General features: G+C 45.4%; 1 protein-coding gene across 6 annotated transcripts in view; it reads right to left on the bottom strand.

The window, feature by feature from the left end:
• LOC126272075 (high affinity cAMP-specific and IBMX-insensitive 3',5'-cyclic phosphodiesterase 8) overlaps nucleotides 1-21,454 on the bottom strand; it is a 1,931,196-nt gene that overhangs the window by 210,645 nt on the left and 1,699,097 nt on the right. For all 6 annotated transcript variants that reach the window (XM_049974623.1, XM_049974624.1, XM_049974622.1 and 3 more), the window contains one exon: nucleotides 9,058-9,209. In XM_049974623.1, the coding sequence (XP_049830580.1) occupies nucleotides 9,058-9,209 (152 nt within the window). The remainder of the gene's footprint in view (nucleotides 1-9,057; nucleotides 9,210-21,454) is intronic.

Genomic DNA, 21,454 nt, shown 5'->3' with positions numbered 1-21,454 from the left:
CGCTGGAAACCATAGTTTTCTTCATCGAGCGAGGTGGCGCAGTGGTTAGACACTGGACTCGCATTCGGGAGGACGACGGTTCATTCAATCCCGTGTCCGGCCATCCTGATTTGGGTTTTCCGTGATTTCCCTAAATCGCTCCAGGCAAATGCCGGGATGGTTCCTTTGAAAGGGCACGGCCGACTTCCTTCGCCATCCTTCCTTAATCCGATGAGACCTATGACCTTGATGTCTGGTCTCCTTCCCGAAATAACCCAACCCCATAGTTTCCTTGTACCAAACACTCAACCTGAATTTTGTCAGTAAAATTCTTGTCCATAGTGTATTATAAGATTCAATCACACTGAAACTTTCGCTGGAAAATAAACCTCTGTGACGAACTGAAACGGTGTTTGATACCAGCGCTCGAGCTCCGATTTCTGCCTTTCTATCGAGCGGACTCCAGAATGACAACAGAAAACTTCGAATCTTCTGTATCCTGCGTATATTATTTTCCAAATCCAGTACACAACGATTTTAAGTCTGAATTTTCACGACCGAAAATATCATACATCAAAGTATTCTACATCCACATCTACAACATTACTCTGCAATTCACAATTAAGTGCCAGGCAGAGGGTTCATCGCATCACCCTCAAGCTGTTTCTCTACCATTCCAATCGCGAAAAGCTCACGGGAAAAACGAACACTTAAATTTTTCCGTGCGAGCTTTGATTTATTTCATAATGTTGATCATTCTCCCTATATAGGTGCTTTTATGCCGTGGTTGAATGAATTTCTTGGAGAAACCCAATCTTTCGTCCCTATCGGCAGAAGGCTCCCACACAGAGACAGATGTTTTCAACGGTTGCTGTTGACCAATACTGCTACTGCTCCTCTTCAGCACCAGAATCCAGATACCATACGTTTTACACTTTCCTCCGCCAGATTAAAATTCGCACGCAATTACCTCAGTTCAGGCTATTTAGAATACGAATGGGAGAAAAGAGAGGACAGCATCTTGTCTGCATCGATATCATCAGGGGCGACCCACAAGCTCAGTAGTCAAGCGCGGGAGACGTCAAAAAAACCAGCTTGGAACACTCTAGATATTTAATCTGTCTTGTGCAAAGACCGAACGAGGTGATTCAATGATGAGGGCACAGAATTCGGATTCGGCACAGAATGCAGGTTCTCCTCCAGTCTTCCTGCTTTTCACTGGGTAACAGAATTAAAGGATCACTTCTTAGAAACCCTGTAATTCTCAGCTGCTTCAATGCTTTCGTCTAATTTGGCGTAATGGTACGCACCATCCTCCTCTCTAAAGGCGCAAAAGCATGGCTTACTGTGACGTCACCCTGGGGTCGACGACGCTTCAAACAGAACGGTGTTCACACATGTGAAAGAAAAGGCACCGCTAGGAAATTCATGTGAGGTGTAAGGTGAGTTAATGACGTTACATTGGAACCAAATTTCACTACAGTTCTGCTCAATGTCACTGTGAACGTGTAATGCGATCAGAAGATCGTTATTCTCCCTCTTACTCACATTTGACCCCTTCTTTTGATGCCTCTACGATGGGGGTCAGGTCGGCCGGCGTGGCCGAGCTGTTCTAGGCGCTTCAGCCTGGAACCGCGTGACCGCTACGGTCGCAGGTTCGAATCCTGCCTCGGGCATGGATGTGTGTGATGTCCTTAGGTTAGTTAGATTTAAGTAGTTCTAAGTTCTAGGGGACTGATGGCCTCAGCTGTTAAGTTCCATAGTGCTCAGAGACATTTTGATGGAGGTCAGAAACGCGACGCCCAGAGCGGTTTTCTTATGAATGGCCATAGAAAACATTCCATATACATCGCTGCTTAGGACAGGCTCTAAAAGGCCGCAATGGTGGCATAAAGGGCGTCAATGAAACCACCCCTTTTCCTGGAGCGTTGACTCCCACACATTTCCGGTCGAAAACGACTTTTCACAGTGCAGTGAGCAACAGAAAGACTTTATTGACAACTTTTGACACTGTTGACACCCTCAGACGTTTCAATCCTTCTCTAAGGAGGTGTGAAGCTGCACCCCTATCGAATGTGATCGCACGCAATTGGAGCGCAGTGCGACCGCAGTTTTTGCTCTCGTGCACAAGTTGAAACCATTAGAGACCATTAAAAACCAGTCGATGAAATTTGGAAATGATCTGAAACGGCAAAAGTTGCTTGGAAATGATCTGAAACGGCAAAAGTTGCTTATGGTTTTTCAGCGCCCCTATTTTGTGTCGCCCTGTGATCATGGGGGGCGGGGGGATGCGTCATGACAGATGTGTGAATAAAATAGCGCATTGCCTCTGTAAGAACCCCGTTTCCTCACCCCCCCCCCTCCCTCCCCCACTGTGGGAAAACCCTCGGTGCCACCCCGCGCCTTTATTGAGAATTTTAACAATGCGCCTGTACAGTCAGGACACTTGAAATCCTAGGAGCCCGCAGACCGGTAACCCCTTTGACACACTCTGATTCCGGATGGCCTATCATGAGGCGCAAGAGCAGCAGTGTAGTCTGCCTGGAGGAATCTAGGATCTTTCGTCACAAGTTCTCTCTGTACAAGTACATTTTTAGGTTGCGCAAAAAAGATGAGTGGATGGCAACGAGTGTTTTGCCGATTTGGGTGATCTTAGAGGACCCTTTTTCGTTTTATTCACGCATGATCGCGCCACAGGAGCACGCGAAATAAAACGGCTGAAAAAGTGCAAGCACCCTCTGCTGTTTCGGATCAGATTCATATTTTGTTGAATCTACATCATACTCCGCAAGCCACCTAATGGTGCGTGGCGGAGGTTACTCTCTGCACCACTATGTGATCCCTCCAATCTTATTCCACTCGTGAATAGTGCGTGGATGAATGATTGTCGGTAAACTTCTGTATTGGCTCTAATTTCTCGAATTTTCTCCTCGTGGACAATACGATAGATGTATGTGGGGGGAAGTAATATGTTCCTCCGCTTTCCTTCTGAAAAGTGCTGTCCCGAAATTTCAATAGTAAGTCTCCGTGTTCTCAACGCCTCTCTTGTAACGTCTGACAGTAGAGTTTGTTTAGCATCTCCGTAACGCCCTCTCGCCAGCTAAACGATCCATTGATGGAACGCTCCGCTCTTAGTTTGATCTTCTCTGTCTCCTAAGCAGTCCTACCTGATGATTTTGACGGTCCCTAGTAGTTCAATTCTGTACACGAGAGCAAGAATGTCGGTCGCCCTGCGGACTAAAAGGGTCAGATCACGTATAATGGGCAGTTAGCCCCCAACGTCCTCAGAGAAGCCTTGAAATGTCCGAGGGTGTTAGTGTCAAGGGTTGTCAAGAACGTCTTCCTATTGCTCGTCGCACTGCAAACTACGATTCTGACCTCGAAAAGTGCGGGGATCAATGCTCCTGGGGAAATTGAAGTTTCATTTGTAAGTAGGCTGTTTAGGTTTTTTTATTGGTAACGCCGCCGCCACGTAGCGCTCTGTATAAAAAAACACTGGCTGTGCTGTATGCAGTCAGTGGCTGTTTGGCATTGTTGTAATACTCACCATTGTAGTGTTGGGCAGCTGGATGCTAACAGCGCATAGCGTTGCGCAGTTGGAGGTGAGCCGCCAGTAGTGGTGGACGTGGGGAGAGAGATGGCGGAGTTGTGTAATTTGTAAGACTGGATATGAAACGTCCCCTTAGAAAAATTGTACATCACTGTACTTAAACTGACACACAATATTTTTAGCGCAACGCAATCTGACTTCCAAAAATCCCTATGAAAGGATGGCCCTGACTAACATAACCTATACCTTTCACAAATCACTTACCTCACAAAAATCTTCGTTACTCGAACTACTGCAATACAGCGAGCGCCACTACTGCCAGCTAAATAAAAGATTCAAACTACGGAAGGCATCAACTACTGATAGGTATAGTTAGTAAATGAAAGATTTTAATAGAGAACAGTGTATTTACCTTAATAGTCAAAATATGTATGGTAGTTCATGACATCCAGTCTTACAAATTACAAAACTCCGCCATCTCTCTCCCCACGTCCACCACTGCTGGCGGCTCACTTCCAACAGCGCAACGCTACGCGCTGTTAACATCCAGCTGCCCAACACTACAATGGTGAGTATTACAACAATGCCAAACAGCCACTGACTGCACACAGCACAGCCAGTGTTTTTTTTGTACAGAGCGCTATGTGGCGTTAGCAATAAAAAAACCTAAACAGCCTACTTACACATTGAGAACCCTTCTGCCACCCCTCTGAGGTAGTTCCGTGACTGATCTGAGAGGCAGTGTGTCCGGAATGTTTTCTTTGGCTACTCATAAGAAAACCGCGTATTTCAACGCTATGCGTCGCGGTTCTAACCTCTGTCACAGAGATGTGAAAAAAGGGGATGAAATGTGGTAAAGAGGGGCTAAGATGACCTCCCCATTGTGTGACACGTTGACGATGGAATTGGGCAGAATTGTGATGAAGTTTGGTGGAATGTGACGTCATTAACTCTAGACATCACATGAACTTCTGCGCTGCAGCACTTTTTTGCAGGTCTCGACACTGTGCCGTTTGAAGGGTTTCGAGCCCGAAGGTGACAACGCAGGACAACGCGCGTTGGCACTATTGAACCAAATGTAAAACTTAAACGCCGCATTGGGTGGGAATTACGGGGTTTCTAAAAAAGTGATCCTTTAATTACGTTGCGCAGTGTAGATATCTGTGGTCCCACTAAACGGCATTTGGCTAATGGTGGGGTGATACTATAATCACGGACACTACCGATTTTCTTTCCAAATCTTGTCCAGTCCGAGCCTGCTCGCCGATCTCTAACGAAGTTCACGTCCGCACGACGTCAAACTTCGACGTCCCTTCTTTGTTATTCGCCTGTTAAGAGCCTAGCCTCCTCCGCTTTCAGAAAGTATCGCGGATATATGTGTTAGCAATAGATGGAATAAATCCTTTCCAACATGATGATAAGGTCTCATACTCAAAGGAGCGTTGGGGACGATGCGGGGGACTCGTAGCGCCGTAGTAGGCGGTGGATTGCCATTGCCTTCCTCCTACCGTAATGGGAATGAATGATGGTGATGAAGACGACAAAACACTCAATCATGTCGAGGCAGGAAAAATTCTTAATCACGCCGGGAATAGAGCCCGGAACCCCGTGCGCGAGAAGCGAGAACGTTTCCGCAAGACCACGAGCTGCGGAATATTTCAGCCAGGAATGGGGCAAAGTTCTCCTAAACGACATTTATTTTCTGTTTTCTTTTAGTCTGTGATCTAGATTCTAAAACAGGACATCTCTTCACATGCAGTTCTATGGAGAACATTACTGCAATTAGTGTTCTGCTAACTTACATTCTCTATGGATAGGTAGCGTTTCTACCTTGTCTTGGTTGGCGTACATTGTACACAGACAAAACTTCAACTGAAGATAGTTGTCTGAGTGACTGGCGTACATTTTCATTGTGCTTCCATGTGTTCATTGTCATCTGCAGCAAGTAGACGAGTTACGTTACCCTGGATACCAGCGCTGTGTTCTGCTACAGAAGAGTCAAACTTAGTTTTGTGTTACGTGTTTAATAACATCATGTTTACGTCAATAATACGTAGTGACACCTTGTCGAATAGATCTTGAAAAGATGAAGTGAATTATCGAGTAAAAAATATAGGATGCTGTTTAAAAAGACATCTTCGCAACGAACAAAGATATAAGAAAGACAAACATGTTGGTTAATGTCCCCATCGTAGTTAAACATTTGCTTGGTACCAATTTTATTTTGCATTTTTACAAAAAAATAATTCGAGGTGGTCAAAATAAATAGGACAACATGTATACGAAACTGCCACATGGTATCTTAAGATAAAATTTCAAATGTATGACTACGGCTCAAAAGTATGCTGTTTAAGGAAAGTAAAATAAGTGCAGAAGAGAGAGAAAGAGAGAGAGAGAGAGAGAGAGAGACAGAGGCAGAGAGAGAGAGACAAAAACCGATTACATGTTAAGGAAGAACGACTACATACTGCCCTTTGTCCCTGTAGTACACAGATATACGCTCATTCGGAATCCAGTTGGTACACGCTACTAGGTCACTATTCTGTACCCCATTACTGTATCACAGATTTTTGTAATTTATGATTTAACACCAGGCTACAGTATGAAACGTTACGCTACACAGCCGGCCGCGGTGGTCTCGCGGTTCTAGGCGCGCAGTCCGGAGCCGTGCGACTGCTACGGTCGCAGGTTCGAATCCTGCCTCGGGCATGGATGTGTGTGATGTCCTTAGGTTAGTTAGGTTTAAGTAGTTCTAAGTTCTAGGGGACTAATGACCACAGCAGTTGAGTCCCATAGTGCTCAGAGCCATTTTTTTTACGTTACACAGCACTACAGCAAATTACTCTTTTGTACCGGATATCACAAACAAAATCTGTTTTTCTCATTGCATATGCTCCATATTATAAATTTAGGAGGCGATCTCCATTTATGTGGAAACCTAAGTTCAACTTCAAACAGCGAAGATAGCTATTGTACAGCATTTATTGTGATGACTGCTTTCAGCAAACTACGTTCTCGTCATCAGGTCTGTAAAACATAGGTCAACATATTCAAGCACACTGGGATCGGATGTAAAAGGGCGTAAAACAATTTTACATAAACCTGGAGCCGTGCGGAGTTAGCCATGCGGTCTGGGGCGCTGCAGTCATGGACTGTGCGGCTGGTCCCGGCGGAGGTTCGAGTCCTCCATCGGGCATGTGTGTGTGTGTGTGTGTGTGTGTGTGTGTTAGTCGTTAGGATAATTTAGGTTAAGTAGTGTGTAAGCTTAGGGACTGAGGACCTCAGCAGTTAAGTCCCATAAGATTTCACACACACATAAACGTGGACCATACCACGGAATATAACATACCTTCTGCAGAACATTTCACTGAACCTTTATGAAATGCATATTATACGGTATCATATCATAAACCAAGACTTGATAAACATGAGAACAATAGTATATCAGCAAGACAAGCATCAAATAAACATTATATTAAACAACACATATACTGCAGCGATTATACAAGCTCATGTTCATACTTTAGCAGAATAACGACCGAGATTCACAAGTAAACAACGTAGTTTGCTGGGACTGATCGTCACAATAAATGCTGTACAACAGCGATCTCGGCTGTTTGAAGTAGTACTTCTGTTTCTAAATTGTTTCTTTCCTTTCGTCAGATTGCCGTCACCTGGCGCATTGAGTCATTCACAGTCGCACTGCTTCCTAACCACCCAAGGCGTAGAGATTGCGACAGAGATGGCTATGAGGGTCTCAGCAAATTTTTCCTGGTCCTCCCCGTGGCTCATCTCCTCATTTAGTCCGGAAGGACACTGTGGTTGAGGGTTCTACCTTGGTGCGTCTCGTTGTCATCACGTATGGCGTCATCTAGGCTGTCTCTCGGTCATGTAGGGTCTCATTTCATCATCTGTGCCACAGCTCCTCACTCCATGTTATGCCACAAACTGGAGGATTACCAAAGGCGTTCATGCCCTGATATGTAAAACGTTGTGTGTTGGCACACTCCCAGACGATGTGGTATTGGGTGAAGATTGCTTCCATAAGCAGACGTCTGCGTTGCGTTTTGTAAATAGCCGGGAGACGATCACACCTAAGACAGATAATGTATTGCTCCCTTGGTTGGCGAGAAATACACTATCTAATCAAACGTAACCGGACACTCCTATGGCAGGCGGAATTGACCGACAGAGGTAACGAGAGGTGACCTGAACGTATAAAACGAGGCCAGAATATAGCGTTGCCTCTACAAATTGTCGGCCAGGAGCGCTCAGTGACGTCCAACGTGGACTAACCACTGAATACCAACTCAGTAACAGATCCATCACGGAAATTTCCATTGTTATAATGCTGTAAAAGTCGACTGTTGTGATGTGATTGTGAACTAGAAACGAGGAGGTACAACCATAGTTAAACGAAGGCCTGGCAGATCTCTTGCACCGACTGATAGGGACCGGCGAAGAATGCTTGTAAAAATCGTGTGAAATGAGTCTGGAGGGAATCATTCGTGAGATACAATTTGTTACCAGCAGTCCAGCTAGCACAGTGAGCGAGCGTACGGAGTTAAAAGGAATTGAGTACAATGGTCGGTAAGCCATTCTGCAGTCAGTACTAAGCTATCTGGTGGTTAGTGCGACGCCACTGGACCTTAGATGACTGGAAACGAATGATTTGGAGTGACGAATGACGCAATATGCCTGCAGAAAGGTACCTGCAGTCATTTTTGCTACCAACATTTACGTACGAAAAACTTTGTGCTATGGTATGTTGACTTTTGCGTTGTTAGGTTTTGGTCCCCTTATTGCGCTTGAAAAACGCTAAATGATCAAGGATGTGAGCATATTTTACAGATTCGTGTTCTGAGATCAGTAGAGGACCTGTTCGTAAATGATGACTGACTGTATCGATATCATATAACACGCTTTCATAAAGAAGCGTCTGTGAATCACGGATTTGTGAAGAATAGCATTCCTGAAGTGGACTGGTCCGCCCACAGTCCCCAACTGAACCCACTGGAACACGTCTGGGATGGGCCAGAACGTCGATTTTGCTCCAGGCTCCAGGGTCCAACATCACCACCTTTTCTGGTTTCGGCTCTCGTGGAAGAATGGTCTGCCGTTCCTCCAGACATTCAAAAACCTTATTGAAAATGTCGCCAGCAGAGCTGAAGCCGTCGTAAAGGCGACGTGTGGACACACCCCATATTAATGTCTAATTGTAGGTGTCTCGCTACTTCTGATCAAATGCTTCACAAAGTATTTGATGTTACTTTTTTGTTAGAAAGGAAGTGGTAGATTCTTCTCACAGTCTCTGCCCTGTTCTGATTTCTTCACAACCTGTATTAATACATGCCTTAATTTTCTTCTTCGATGGAACTGGAGGTATGTATTGATAGAGAATGGGAGTAAGTCTGGAAAGAGTACCTACCTACCTTGATGCTATAACGTGGAGCAGTTTCATAGCCTTAGAACTCAACATCGGCAGTCAGAGTTTAGCCAGTTAGGAAGGCAGCCGCTGGCGTACTTACCGTCGCTGGAGACGGAGCGGATGTCGTAGGAGTTGCGCCTCACGGAGTGCAGGCTGCCGCGCTGCGTGGGGTACGCCGAGCCAGAGTCGGAGGCTCGCTTCCCCATCCCGGGGCCAGGCACCTCGTGGATGAACACGAAGTGCGACGGTGGTCTGCAACAGACACACCACATCAGGACCATAAAAGGCGGCACTCAAACTCCTCGCCACTCTATGGTGGAGCTCTACCGTCACATGAGATGGAATTTATTAATAGTTTACCTGTGTGTGTAGGTACGAGGGAACCCAACCACCTGAAGACATGGAGAAAGGGCACAGATTCGTTCTACACACGCGCAGACGCAGACACACAGACAGATAGAGATAGCTAAAGAATTGATAGATGGTGAGAGAGACTGATAGATAGAGAGAGAGAGAGGCTGATAGAGAGAGAGAGATTGATAGATAGAGAGATAGAGGGAGGCGGGGAAGAAAAACATCACTCTCACTCATTTAGTCTGCAGCGTGTCATTTAATAAGCCTAAAACACGTTACGAACTCCCTGGTAACGCTGCAATCGATAATTTTATTTCCAAGCCAATATCCTCACAAAAGGCTGTCTATATGTAAACGTAATAAATTCTAAGAAAAAAATAGACTCACCACGAAGAAATTATCCGAATGGGAGATATGACGTACATGTAAAGACAAACAAATCATTACAATTTCAGAAAAATTGGATGATCTTTTCAAGAGAACGAGCTTCAAAATTTAGCAAGTCAATAACGTTTTTATCCACCGCTGGCCCTTATGCAAGCAGTTATTCAGCTCAGCATTGATTAATAGAGTTGTTGGATGTCCTCCTGAGGGATGCTGATTCAGTTCTATCCAGCTGGTGCGTTAGGTCGTCAAAAAACCCTAGTTGGTTGGAGGACTGTGCCCATAATGCTCCAAACTTTCTCAATTGGGGAGAGACACAGCGACGTTCCTAGTCAAGGTGCGGTTTGACAAGTACGAAGACAAGCGGTGGAAACTCTCACCGTATGCGGGCGGGTATTATCTTGCTGAAATCTAAGCGCATGGTGGCTTACCATGAGGGGCAACAAAACAGAACGAAGAATGTCGTCGACCTACCGCTGTGTTGTAAGGGTGACAACCAAAGCCGTCCCTCAATAAAATGAAATGGCACCCCAGACCATTACTATTCGTTCTCGGGCGGTATGGCAGGAGACAGTCAGCCTGGAATTCCATCGCTGTCCAGGGCGTCCCCAGAAACGTCTTCTTTGGTCATAGGATCTCTATTCAAAGTGGGACTCATCACTGAAGACAATTCTATACAGTCGCTGCGAGTCCAGGTCTAAGATGTGTCTTGAGACGCTGCAGACAACGGTGGGATCCGAATGTAACTGTCGCCCGCAAAGCGGCTTGACAACCAAGAGTGATAGTTTGGGGTGCCACTTCATTTTGTACAGGCCCCCTTCGGTTATCATCCGCGGAACCCTTACAGCACAGCGGTACATCGACAATATTGGACCCCTCGATTTATTGCCCTTCACGGTAAGCAATCCTGGGCTTACGCTCCAGTAAGATAATGTCTGCCCGCACACAATGTACTTTCCTACTGCTTGTAGGCGTGAGTTGCTACTACTTTTCTTCACGCTTGTCAAACCCTACTTTGGCCAGCAAGGTTCACGGATCTCTCCCCAATTGAGAACGTCTGGAGTTTTACGGGCAGACCCCTCCAATCAGCTAAGGATTTTGGCGATCAAACGCTCCAATTGGACAGAATCTGGCACGATATCCCTCAGAAGGACGTCCTACAACTCTATCAGTCAAGGTGAAGCCGAATAAGTGGTTGCATGATGTTCACAGGTGGACCAGTCTATTACTGACTTGGTCAATTTGCGAAGTTCTGTCCCCTGAAAAAATCATCCAATTGTATACATTTGCTTGTCTGTACACGTTCATGACATATACCGATTTCCGTACCATGCAGGTAACTCCTTCACGTTGCTTCGTTTTTCTGTCTTAGCGTGTATTTTTGCACTGCTGTTACATTCGATGTATGTCGAAACATAACTGTAAATATTATAAACTTATTTACAATATTCCACTAAAATTTGTTTATTTTACGTATAGACATGTACAACTCAATTCATATTCTGTTTTTGCTGCAATATAAATAATTAGATCCTTTGGCTATAAATGTAATCTCACTGCCCTTTCTCGCTTGGAAGAGTAGTCAGCTGAAAAAGCTGGAAATAGTTTGCACAGACGTAATGAACAGTTGAAAATTTGTAGTTCATCTCAGCACGTGAAAATCATATTGGTGTGGAAGTTGTATAATAGCTATAAAACAACCGTCCGAGTATTTTAAAAATATAGTAACATAGAGAAGCGAATTACTATTATTTTGTAGTTAAATTATCCCAACGAACCATTACAATCTTGGAAAGCTTCAGATTTTATCGTACAGGGAAAACTCGAGGCAATCATACCGTGAAGACGGCGATAACGAGTAAATACGATACTGCAGTATTTATCTGCTGATACCGCACAGCGCTTTCAGTTAAAATGTCCTCCCTTTTAAGGTAATTACATAATGCGTGTACGAATATACGTTGTGACGTAGGAGCGATGACATATAGAAGTCTGGGTCTGACCGAGAGTCGTGCACCGATAGCCAAAGGGATGAGGCCACCGCTGGCTGAAAGCGGGAAATCTGCTTCGAATCCCGGTCCGGCACATATTTTCATTCGCGTCACTCTCTTATACCGCTAATGCTTGACCGTATTCGCAACTGCGAATACCTTTCAAGGACGACAACATGGTCCATTGATCGTGACCGGGCCAAATATCTCACTACATAAGAGTCAAACGAAAAAAACTACAGAGAACGAAACTTGTCTAGCTTGATGTGGAAACCAGATGGCGCTATGGTTGGCCCGCTAGGTGGCGTTGCCATAGGTCAAACGGACATCAACTGCGTTTTTTTTTAAATAGGAACCCCCATTTTTATTACATATTCGTGTAGTACGTAAAGAAATATGAATGTTTTAGGCGGACCACTTTTTTCGCTTTGTGATAGATGGCGCTGTAATAGTCGCAAACATATGGCTCACAATTTTAGACGAACCGTTGGTAACAGGTAGGTTTTTTAAATTAAAATACAGAACGTAGGTACGTTTGAACATTTTATTTCGGTTGTTCCAATGTGATACATGTACCTTTGTGAACTTATCATTTCTGAGAAAGCATGCTGTTACAGCGTGATTTCCTGTAAATACGACATTAATGCAATAAATGCTCAAAATGATGTCCGTCAACCTCAAAGCATTTGGCAATACGTGTAACGACATTCCTCTCAACAGCGAGTAGTCCGCCTTCCGTAATGTTCGCACATGCAGTGACAATGCGCTGACGCATGTTGTCAGGCGTTGTCGGTGGATCACGGTAGCAAATATCCTTCAACTTCCCCCACAGAAAGAAATCCGGGGAAGGCAGATCCGGTGAACGTGCGGGCATAGTATGGTGCTTCAACGACCAATCCACTTGTCATGAAATATGCTATTCAATACCGCTTCAACCGCACGCGAGCTATGTGCGGGACATCCATCATGTTGGAAGTACATCGCCATTCTATCATGCAGTGAAACATCGTGTAGTAACATCTGCAGAACATCACGTAGGAAATCAGCATACATTGCACCATTTAGACTGCCATCGATAAAATGTGGGGCCAGTAATCCTTCCTCCCATAATGCCGCACCATACGTTAACCCGCCAAGGTCGCTGATGTTCCACTTGTCGCCGCCATCGTGGATTTTCCGTTGCCCAATAGTGCATATTATGCCGGTTTACGTTACCGCTGTTGGAGAATGACGCCTCGTCGCTAAATAGAACGCGCGCAAAAAATCTGTCAACGTCCCGTAATTTCTCTTGTGCGCAGTGGCAGAACTGTCCACGACGTTCAAAGTCGTCGCCCTGCAATTCCTGGTGCATAGAAATATGGTTCCTTGTGCAACGATGTTCATGTAGCATTCTGAACACCGACGTTTATGAGATTCCCGATTCTCGCGCAATTTCTTTGCTAATGATGAGCTAATTAGCCGCGACGGCAGCTAAAACACCTACTTGGGCATCATCATTTGTTGCAGGTCTTGGTTGACGTTTCACGTGTGGCTTAACACTTCCTGTTTTCTTATATAACGTAACTATCCGGCGAACGGTCCGGACACTTGTATGATGTCGTCCAGGATACCGATCAGCATACACAGCACACGCCCGTTGGGGATTTTGATCACAATAGCCATACATCAACATGATATCGACCTTTTCCGCAATTGGTAAACGGTCCATTTTAACACGGGTAATGTATCACGAAGCAAATACCGTGCGCACTGGCGGAATGTTACGTGATATCAAGTACTTATCCTGTTGTGGCTATTACAGCGCCATCTATCACAAAGCGAAGAAAGCGGTGCAAGTAAAACATTCATATTTCTTTACGTACTACACGAAAATGTAATACAAAACGGGGATTCCTATTTTTAAAAAACGCAGTTGATATCCGTTTGACCTATGGCAGCGCCATCTAGCAGGCGAATCATAGCGCCATCTGGTTTTCCCCTTAAAGCTAGACGAGTTTCGTTCTTTGTAGTTTTTTCGGTTGATGCTTATTTCGTGAGATATTTGGCCCGGTCACTATCAGCTCTGATACGTCAATGGAGGTTTAGTCTTTATTAAAAGCGGCATGTCAAGTGAAAACCCAAAATGAAGAACAAAATGTATGACTGAACGGGAGATGGAGATTAAAGATATCACCAAACTAGGAGTTCCTCAGGAATACCTTTCAACGAATATCTTTTGTCAAGTATGTGTTCCTTTTGGCGTGGGAGACTAGGGTGTTACAATAAGGCAACGAAAGTTCTCAGTCAGACAAACAGAGCTGGCTGATTAAATGAAAGGGAACTCTGAAGGCGAGTTTTGCAGAATGCCAAGACAGAGATGACTCTGTGCTATCTCAAGCAGCTGCTATACAAGCAGGTATTGCTCTGACTATAATAAATATTAAGAGCAGGGGCGGTCTAGACTTTTGTTCCAAGCGTAAGAATGCCTATGGGCTAGAACCGTTGCCTCTATACACCCAGGCCCGGTAGGACTGGTTTCTGAAATGCACACAACAAACGCGGCCGAGAGATTACATCTCACAACACACTCGGGACTCATGCGATCCGTGCGCCACCACCGTCATTAGCCCAACAGCACTTCCGTAAAAGACCAGTAGCCAATGTTTTACTTGTATAAAAAAAATTTAATGTGTGTGAAATCTTATGGGACTTAACTGCTAAGGTCATGAGTCCCTAAGCTTACACACTACTTAGCCTAAATTATCCTAAGGACAAACACACACACCCATGCCGGAGGGAGGACTCGAACCTCCGCCGGGACCAGCCGCATAATCCATGACTGCAACGCCTCAGACCGCTCGGCTGCTTGTCTCAAATGTATAATTATATCTAGGGAAGTAACTATGAGATAATTATTGATACAAACGGCAACTTATTTTTTTCTCTGTATCGTTTGTAAGGAGAAAATATTGTTTTGGATTAACTTCAAGAAAAGGATAAATACAATCAATTTACCTGTGTCTAGAATAAGATAAAATTTGGCAGAAATTAAAGGTGCCAAACTGCTGACAAGAAAAGTGAAGTGCCCAGAACACATAGTGAACTAACTTCATAACACGCACACATCATCGGCGCGTATGTAAATGATTACAGTTGTAATTCTCTGTGACAGTTACCCCGACCACCAGAGTGCACTAATGTTGTTCATATTTAGTGTCGCACAAGGGCTGGTAGAGCATAGAAGGAGCGTGAACAGCGTCAATGTCAAGTGAAGGACAAAGAGATGGTGTGTACTCATGTGAGACAGCGTTGTCAGCACCTGGCAGATTTTGAATGGGACCTCATTGTGGGTATCCATTTGGCCGGATGGTCAAATCGTACAACCTCCTCGTACGACCTCCAGATTTGTGGGATATTTGAGTGTGATAGTGGCCTGACACCGGACAGCATTGAACTGTTTAGAAGAGATGAACGGTCAGGCAGAACACATTATGTCACGGCGGGGGATCACTAATCTAGTATTGGAGGGAAGTGTGGGGGGTAACAATCGTAGAGGGAGACCAAGAGATGAATACAGTAAGCAGATTCAGAATGATGTAGGTTGCAGTTATTATTCGGAGTTGAAGAAGCTTGCACAGGATAGAGTACCGTGGAGAGCTGCACCAAACCAGTCTTCGGACTGAAGAACACAACAGAAACATTCTAATTTGACAATCGGCTGCACATTTTGTTTTGGCTTCCCCAGCGTACGTGCTGCGGCACCGAGGCTCGGGTCCATCTCTAATGGTCTCGATGTCGAGGGGAGGTTAAACTCAATCTTCCTTTTTTTCTAGGCTAAACTATTTCAGTGTGAACCAGAACTGTACACATACATATGGAGGCAAATGAACAAAAAATAATTTTGTAACTTTATTGTTTTGCGGTAGAGAGTAAAACTGTATGACTATCCTCGTTGGTTTAGCAGGAATTGCGAGGTGTGCACTACGGCCAGATCAGTGCTATGCGGTGCGTTAATTTACGGGATGCCTGCATTCCTGGTCTCGCCCGCCCACGAGGCGCCAACGGCCTCACAACAGGCGCGGACCTTTGACAAATTTGCGGGGAATGCGCCCGGAGCGCCGTGATTAGCGGCGGCTTTCTATCGGATTCCTGGATGCGGCCGGCAGATCGCCAGGGGCCACCAGCGCTCGGCCAATCCCGGTGCCGGCCGCTGGAATGCTGCTCTTCATTACGCCAGTCTCAGTCGACACGAAAGGAAAATTCCTGCGCGACTGCGCAATACTGCGGACACAACATGTACATTCATTGGCAAAGCGAGCCAGTGAAGCAGGGGACCGCTCGATTCTGTTTGCTTCTACCCCCTGTTGCAGGCGTAAGCTGTGACGGTATATGCCGAGATATACACTACTGGCTATTAAAAGTACTACACCAAGAAGAAATGCAGATGATAAACGGGTATTCATTGGACAAATATATTATACTAAAACTGACATGTGATTACATTTTCACGCAGTTTGTTTGCATAGAGCCTGAGAAATCAGTACCCAGAACAACCACCTCTGGCAGTAATAAAGGCCTTGATACTCCTGGGCATTGAGTCAAAGAGAGCTTGGATGACGTGTACAGGTACAGCTGCCCATGCAGCTTCTACACGATATCACAGTTCATCAAGAGTAGCGACTGGCTTATTGTGACGAGCCAGTTGCTCGACCACCATCGACCAGACGATTTCAGTTAGTGATAGATCTGGAGAAAGTGCTGGCCAGGGCAGCAGACGAACATTTTCTGTATCCAGAAAGGTCCGTACAGGACCTGCAACATGCGGTCGTGCATTATCCTGCTGAAATGTAGGGTTTCGCAGGGATCGAATGAAGGGTAAAGCCACTGGTTGTAAAACATCTGAAATGTAACGTCCGCTGTTAAAAGTGCCGTCAATGCGAACAAGAGGTGACCCAGACGTGTAACCAATAGCACCCCATACCATTACGCCAGGTGATCCGCCAGTATGACGATGACGAACACACGCTTCCAATGCGCGTTCACCGCGATGTCGCCAAACACGGATGCGACATCATGATGCTGTAAACAGAACCTGTATTAATCCGAAAAAATGGCTTTTTGCCATTCGTGAACCCAAGTTCGTCGTTGAGTACACCCATGTAGGGTTTCGCAGGGATCGAATGAAGGGTAAAGCCACTGGTTGTAAAACATCTGAAATGTAACGTCCGCTGTTAAAAGTGCCGTCAATGCGAACAAGAGGTGACCCAGACGTGTAACCAATAGCACCCCATACCATTACGCCAGGTGATCCGCCAGTATGACGATGACGAACACACGCTTCCAATGCGCGTTCACCGCGATGTCGCCAAACACGGATGCGACATCATGATGCTGTAAACAGAACCTGTATTAATCCGAAAAAATGGCTTTTTGCCATTCGTGAACCCAAGTTCGTCGTTGAGTACACCATCGCAGGCGCTCCTGTCTGTGATGCAGCGTCAAGGATAACCGCAGCCATGATCTCCGAGCTGATAGTCCATGCTGCTGCAGACGTCGTCGAACTGTTCGTGCAGGTGGTTGTTGTCTTGCAAACGTTCCCATCTGTTGACTCAGGGATCGAGACGTGGCTGCACGATCCGTTACAGCCATGCGGATAAGATGCCTGTCATTTCAACTGCTAGTGATACGAGGTCGTTGGGATCCAGTACGCCGTATTACCCTCCTGAACCGACCGATTCCATATTCTGCTAACAGTCATTGGATCTCGACCAACGCTAGCAGCAATGGTCCAATACGAAAAACCGCAATCGCGATAGACTACAATCCGACCTTTATCAAAGTCGGAAGAGTGATGGTACGTAATTCTCCTTCTTACACGTGGCATCACAACGTTTCACCAGGCAACGCCAGTCAACTACTGTTTGTGTATGAGAAATCGGTTTGAAACTTTCCCCATGTCAGCACGTTGTACGTGTCGCCACCGGTGCCAACCTTGTGTGAATGCTCTGAAAAGCTAAGCATTTGCATTTCATAGCATCTTCTTCCTGTCGGTTAAATTTCGCGTCTGTAGCACGTCATCTTCGCGGTGTAGCAATTTTAATGGCCAGTAGTGTAGGTTATAGGCGCTTCCTAGTATCTACATTAGAGGCAAATGAAAAATTTACAAGCACTGTATATCTACGTAACACTGACAGAGGACAGTAAATGCGCCGTATGGACGAAGTAAGAGCTACGTAGGCCTACTGAGCACTGAAACACTGCCGGCCGCGGTGGTCTCGCGGTTCTAGGCGTGCAGTCCGGAACCGTGCGACTGCTACGGTCGCAGGTTCGAATCCTGCCTCGGGCATGGATGTGTGTGATGTCCTTAGGTTAGTTAGGTTTAAGTAGTTCTAAGTTATAGGGGACTAATGACCACAGCAGTTCAGTCCCATAGTGCTCGGACCCATTTGAACCATTTGAACCACTGAAACACGGAACCTTCGCGGTCCAGTCTCATTGATGTGACCACTGCCTATCACTCAAAGACGGCACGTGGCAGCACCAGAAGTGGACGGTGTATACAGCGCGTTGAGGGTACGCGGAAAATAGTGCTAGCCTAGACAACTGACCAGGTAGCACTTTTCCACACATTCTGCTAACGCGCGAACCACTTGGTCACCCGTGCACGCGGTCGCGAGGTCAGGGCAGTAAGGTCACATACGCTTACAACCCAAATGCTAGATATCATGCGTGACAGCTGTTCATCTACAATTTCCCACCACACCCCAAGGACTCCTGGCTATCTGCGAGTGTGCAATGGGGCCGGAACAGCCTAATTATATGATACAATGAAGGTAAAATATTGCGTATGACTGGGTCATGTCCGATTTCTCCTCAAACGTTTTGTTCAAATCTCAGCTTTCACTCATTCTTCTGGAATTTTCGTCATCAATCTTACGGTGTCCCTGAGTGACAGAATGTTCATCCACACAGGGACACGGGAATGCTGCTGAAGAACATGCTAGTGGAAAAGGTCGAGATGTCAAGATTCGGAGATGGAGTGAGAGGAATATAACATGGTCTTATCACCTAGGAAATTTTACCTTCTGTGGAAATGGGAATAAAATATCTGCATACTAGTTATTTTAATAACACAATTTTTTTTCATTTCTGGCGAGTTTATTTTTTAGAAACATCAGAGGAATAATACAGTTTTTATAAATAAAGTATACTTACCATATTTTAGAAAGAAACTTGGTGGTCAGGATAAGTCGTAGGAGCTACATGAGGAACGATGGCTATTTTTTACAACCTCCTATCAGTTGCAAAATTTCAACCACAGCGAACATCCAGTGAAAGTTTGCGCAGATATGTTATGTAGTGTCCCAAATATGCCTACCTACCACGAGATGTCGCACTTCTCAGTTCTGAGAACATATTGAGCATGTAAGGAGGTCTAGAACAATAGTTTCTCTTGCCAAGTGTGAGAACTGTTGAGGAGTTTCGCCTGATTTCATGCAGCCCACATAACGTAACTGTCATGTGGTTTCTTCTTCATGATAATTGTTTGCCTCACAGCGCAGTTGCAACGTAGTGCTCCAGCAGCGTTTTCGGTGGGAAGTGTGTGATCGCCCACAATGTAGCCCAGACTTAGCATCCTCTGGTTTTCATCTCTTCGCTCACATGAGGATAACTTTTTGGCACAGACAACGACCTGCAGACCAGAGTAGGAAATTGGCGGAAATCACAGGCGGGTATCTTTGGCACATCTGCTCATACTTGGAAAGCGACCGTAACGACTGCGTGCCAGAGGATGGTGTGAAGATGGTACTGTGTACCGACACCGGTAGCCAATATACTACATACAGAAAAAGTGTTCATGTGAACTAACATAAATATTTTCTTCTGTATTTATCAATCACTGTTCCAAGTGGCAGTATATTGGGAATATAGGCTACAGCCTATGATGAAGGTATTGGAAAGCTGATACCACGCTACAACAAATGTCTAACTAGGAGAAGTGACTATGTAGAGAAGTAGCTGTAGGGTATAGTTAAATATTGCAAATAAAACATTTTTGATTTTCACTGTGGATTGCATTTTGTGACTCATCCGAGGTTGAAAAAAAAGTTGCCCTTGTATATATGCAAGATGGCATAAAATGTAAAAAAGAAAAAGCCTTTAGAGTTGTTACTCCATTAGCACAGCAAATGATTCAAATATTCCTTTCAGAATTTATCTTCAACTATCAAAAGCGAAATTGAAAACCGCGTGTTTTTTTGGAACAGACATTTTTTTTCTTTTAAACGATGTTTGACTGCAACTTTGAATGGAAAGTGAGTGTGACTGGGAAGTGAGGCTTGGGTATCATGCAAGGAGGGTATTACTACCATATGATCTTAGGCAACGAAACGGATCTACGTTATATTTACGTTGCAGCAAAAGAGCTGGAAAAGTTCAAGAAGTTAGGTTCTTTCATCAGCCTCATCGTTCACTTATCAGTCCCCCCCCCCCCCGCCCCCTCATTTCTACTCTGAATATTTGAATACTTATACAGTCAGGAAGAATGTAAGTGCTTTCATCAAGACATCAAAGGGATGCAAAGGCGGTATCATGGCAAATGGAAAACAATAAGATGGAGACTAATGTTGCTACTTCACGGAGACGTACAGCAGGCGGTTCATCAAAGAAAAACCTGTATAAGATGCGTTAAGCAGAACAGAGTGAAAGGTAATATAAACCAATACACACACCATTCCTGTGTAATAAAGTATTTTCGGGTTTATATCCATAAAACTTTTCTCATATCGAAAAACTGAATTAGTTTTCTTTCCTACTGTACGTGTTCTGCTAATTTGGCTCATGAAGTTTTCTGGCGCAAATAAGTCCCACAATATACACTTCTGCAAATTGAAATAAGAACACCGTGAATTCATTGTCCCAGGAAGGGGAAACTTTATTGACACATTCCTGGGGTCAGATACATCACATGATCACACTGACAGAACCACAGGCACATAGACACAGGCAACAGAGCATGCACAATGTCGGCACTAGTACAGTGTATATCCACCTTTCGAAGCAATGCAGGCTGCTATTCTCCCATGGAGATGATCGCAGAGATGCTGGATGTAGTCCTGTGGAACGGCTTGCCATGCATTTCCGCCTGGCGCCTCAGTTGGACCAGCGTTCGTGCTGGACGTGTAGACCGCGTGAGACGACGCTTCATCCAGTCCCAAACATGCTCAATGGGGGACAGATCCGGAGATCTTGCTGGCCAGGGTAGTTGACTTACACCTTCTAGAGCACGTTGGGTGGCACGGGATACATGCGGACGTGCATTGTCCTGTTGGAACAGCAAGTTCCCTTGCCGGTCTAGGAATGGTAGAATGATGGGTTCGATAACTGTTTGGATGTACCGTGCACTATTCAGTGTCCCCTCGACGATCACCAGAGGTGTACGGCCAGTGTAGGAGATCGCTCCCCACACCATGATGCCGGGTGTTGGCCCTGTGTGCCTCGGTCGTATGCAGTCCTGATTGTGGCGCTCACCTGCACGGCGCCAAACACGCATACGACCATCATTGGCACCAAGGCAGAAGCGACTCTCATCGCTGAAGACGACACGTCTCCATTCGTCCCTCCATTCACGCCTGTCGCGACATCACTGGAGGCGGGCTGCACGATGTTGGGGCGTGAGCGGCAGACGGCCTAACGGTGTGCGGGACCGTAGTCCAGCTTCATGGAGACGATTGCGAATGGTCCTCGCCGATACCCCAGGAGCAACAGTGTCCCTAATTTGCTGGGAAG

The sequence above is a fragment of the Schistocerca gregaria genome, chromosome 5, assembly GCF_023897955.1.
Source record: "Schistocerca gregaria isolate iqSchGreg1 chromosome 5, iqSchGreg1.2, whole genome shotgun sequence".
NCBI lineage: Eukaryota > Metazoa > Arthropoda > Insecta > Orthoptera > Acrididae > Schistocerca > Schistocerca gregaria.
Note: the sequence above shows the minus strand (reverse complement) of the source record. Positions and strands in the feature narration are given on the sequence as shown.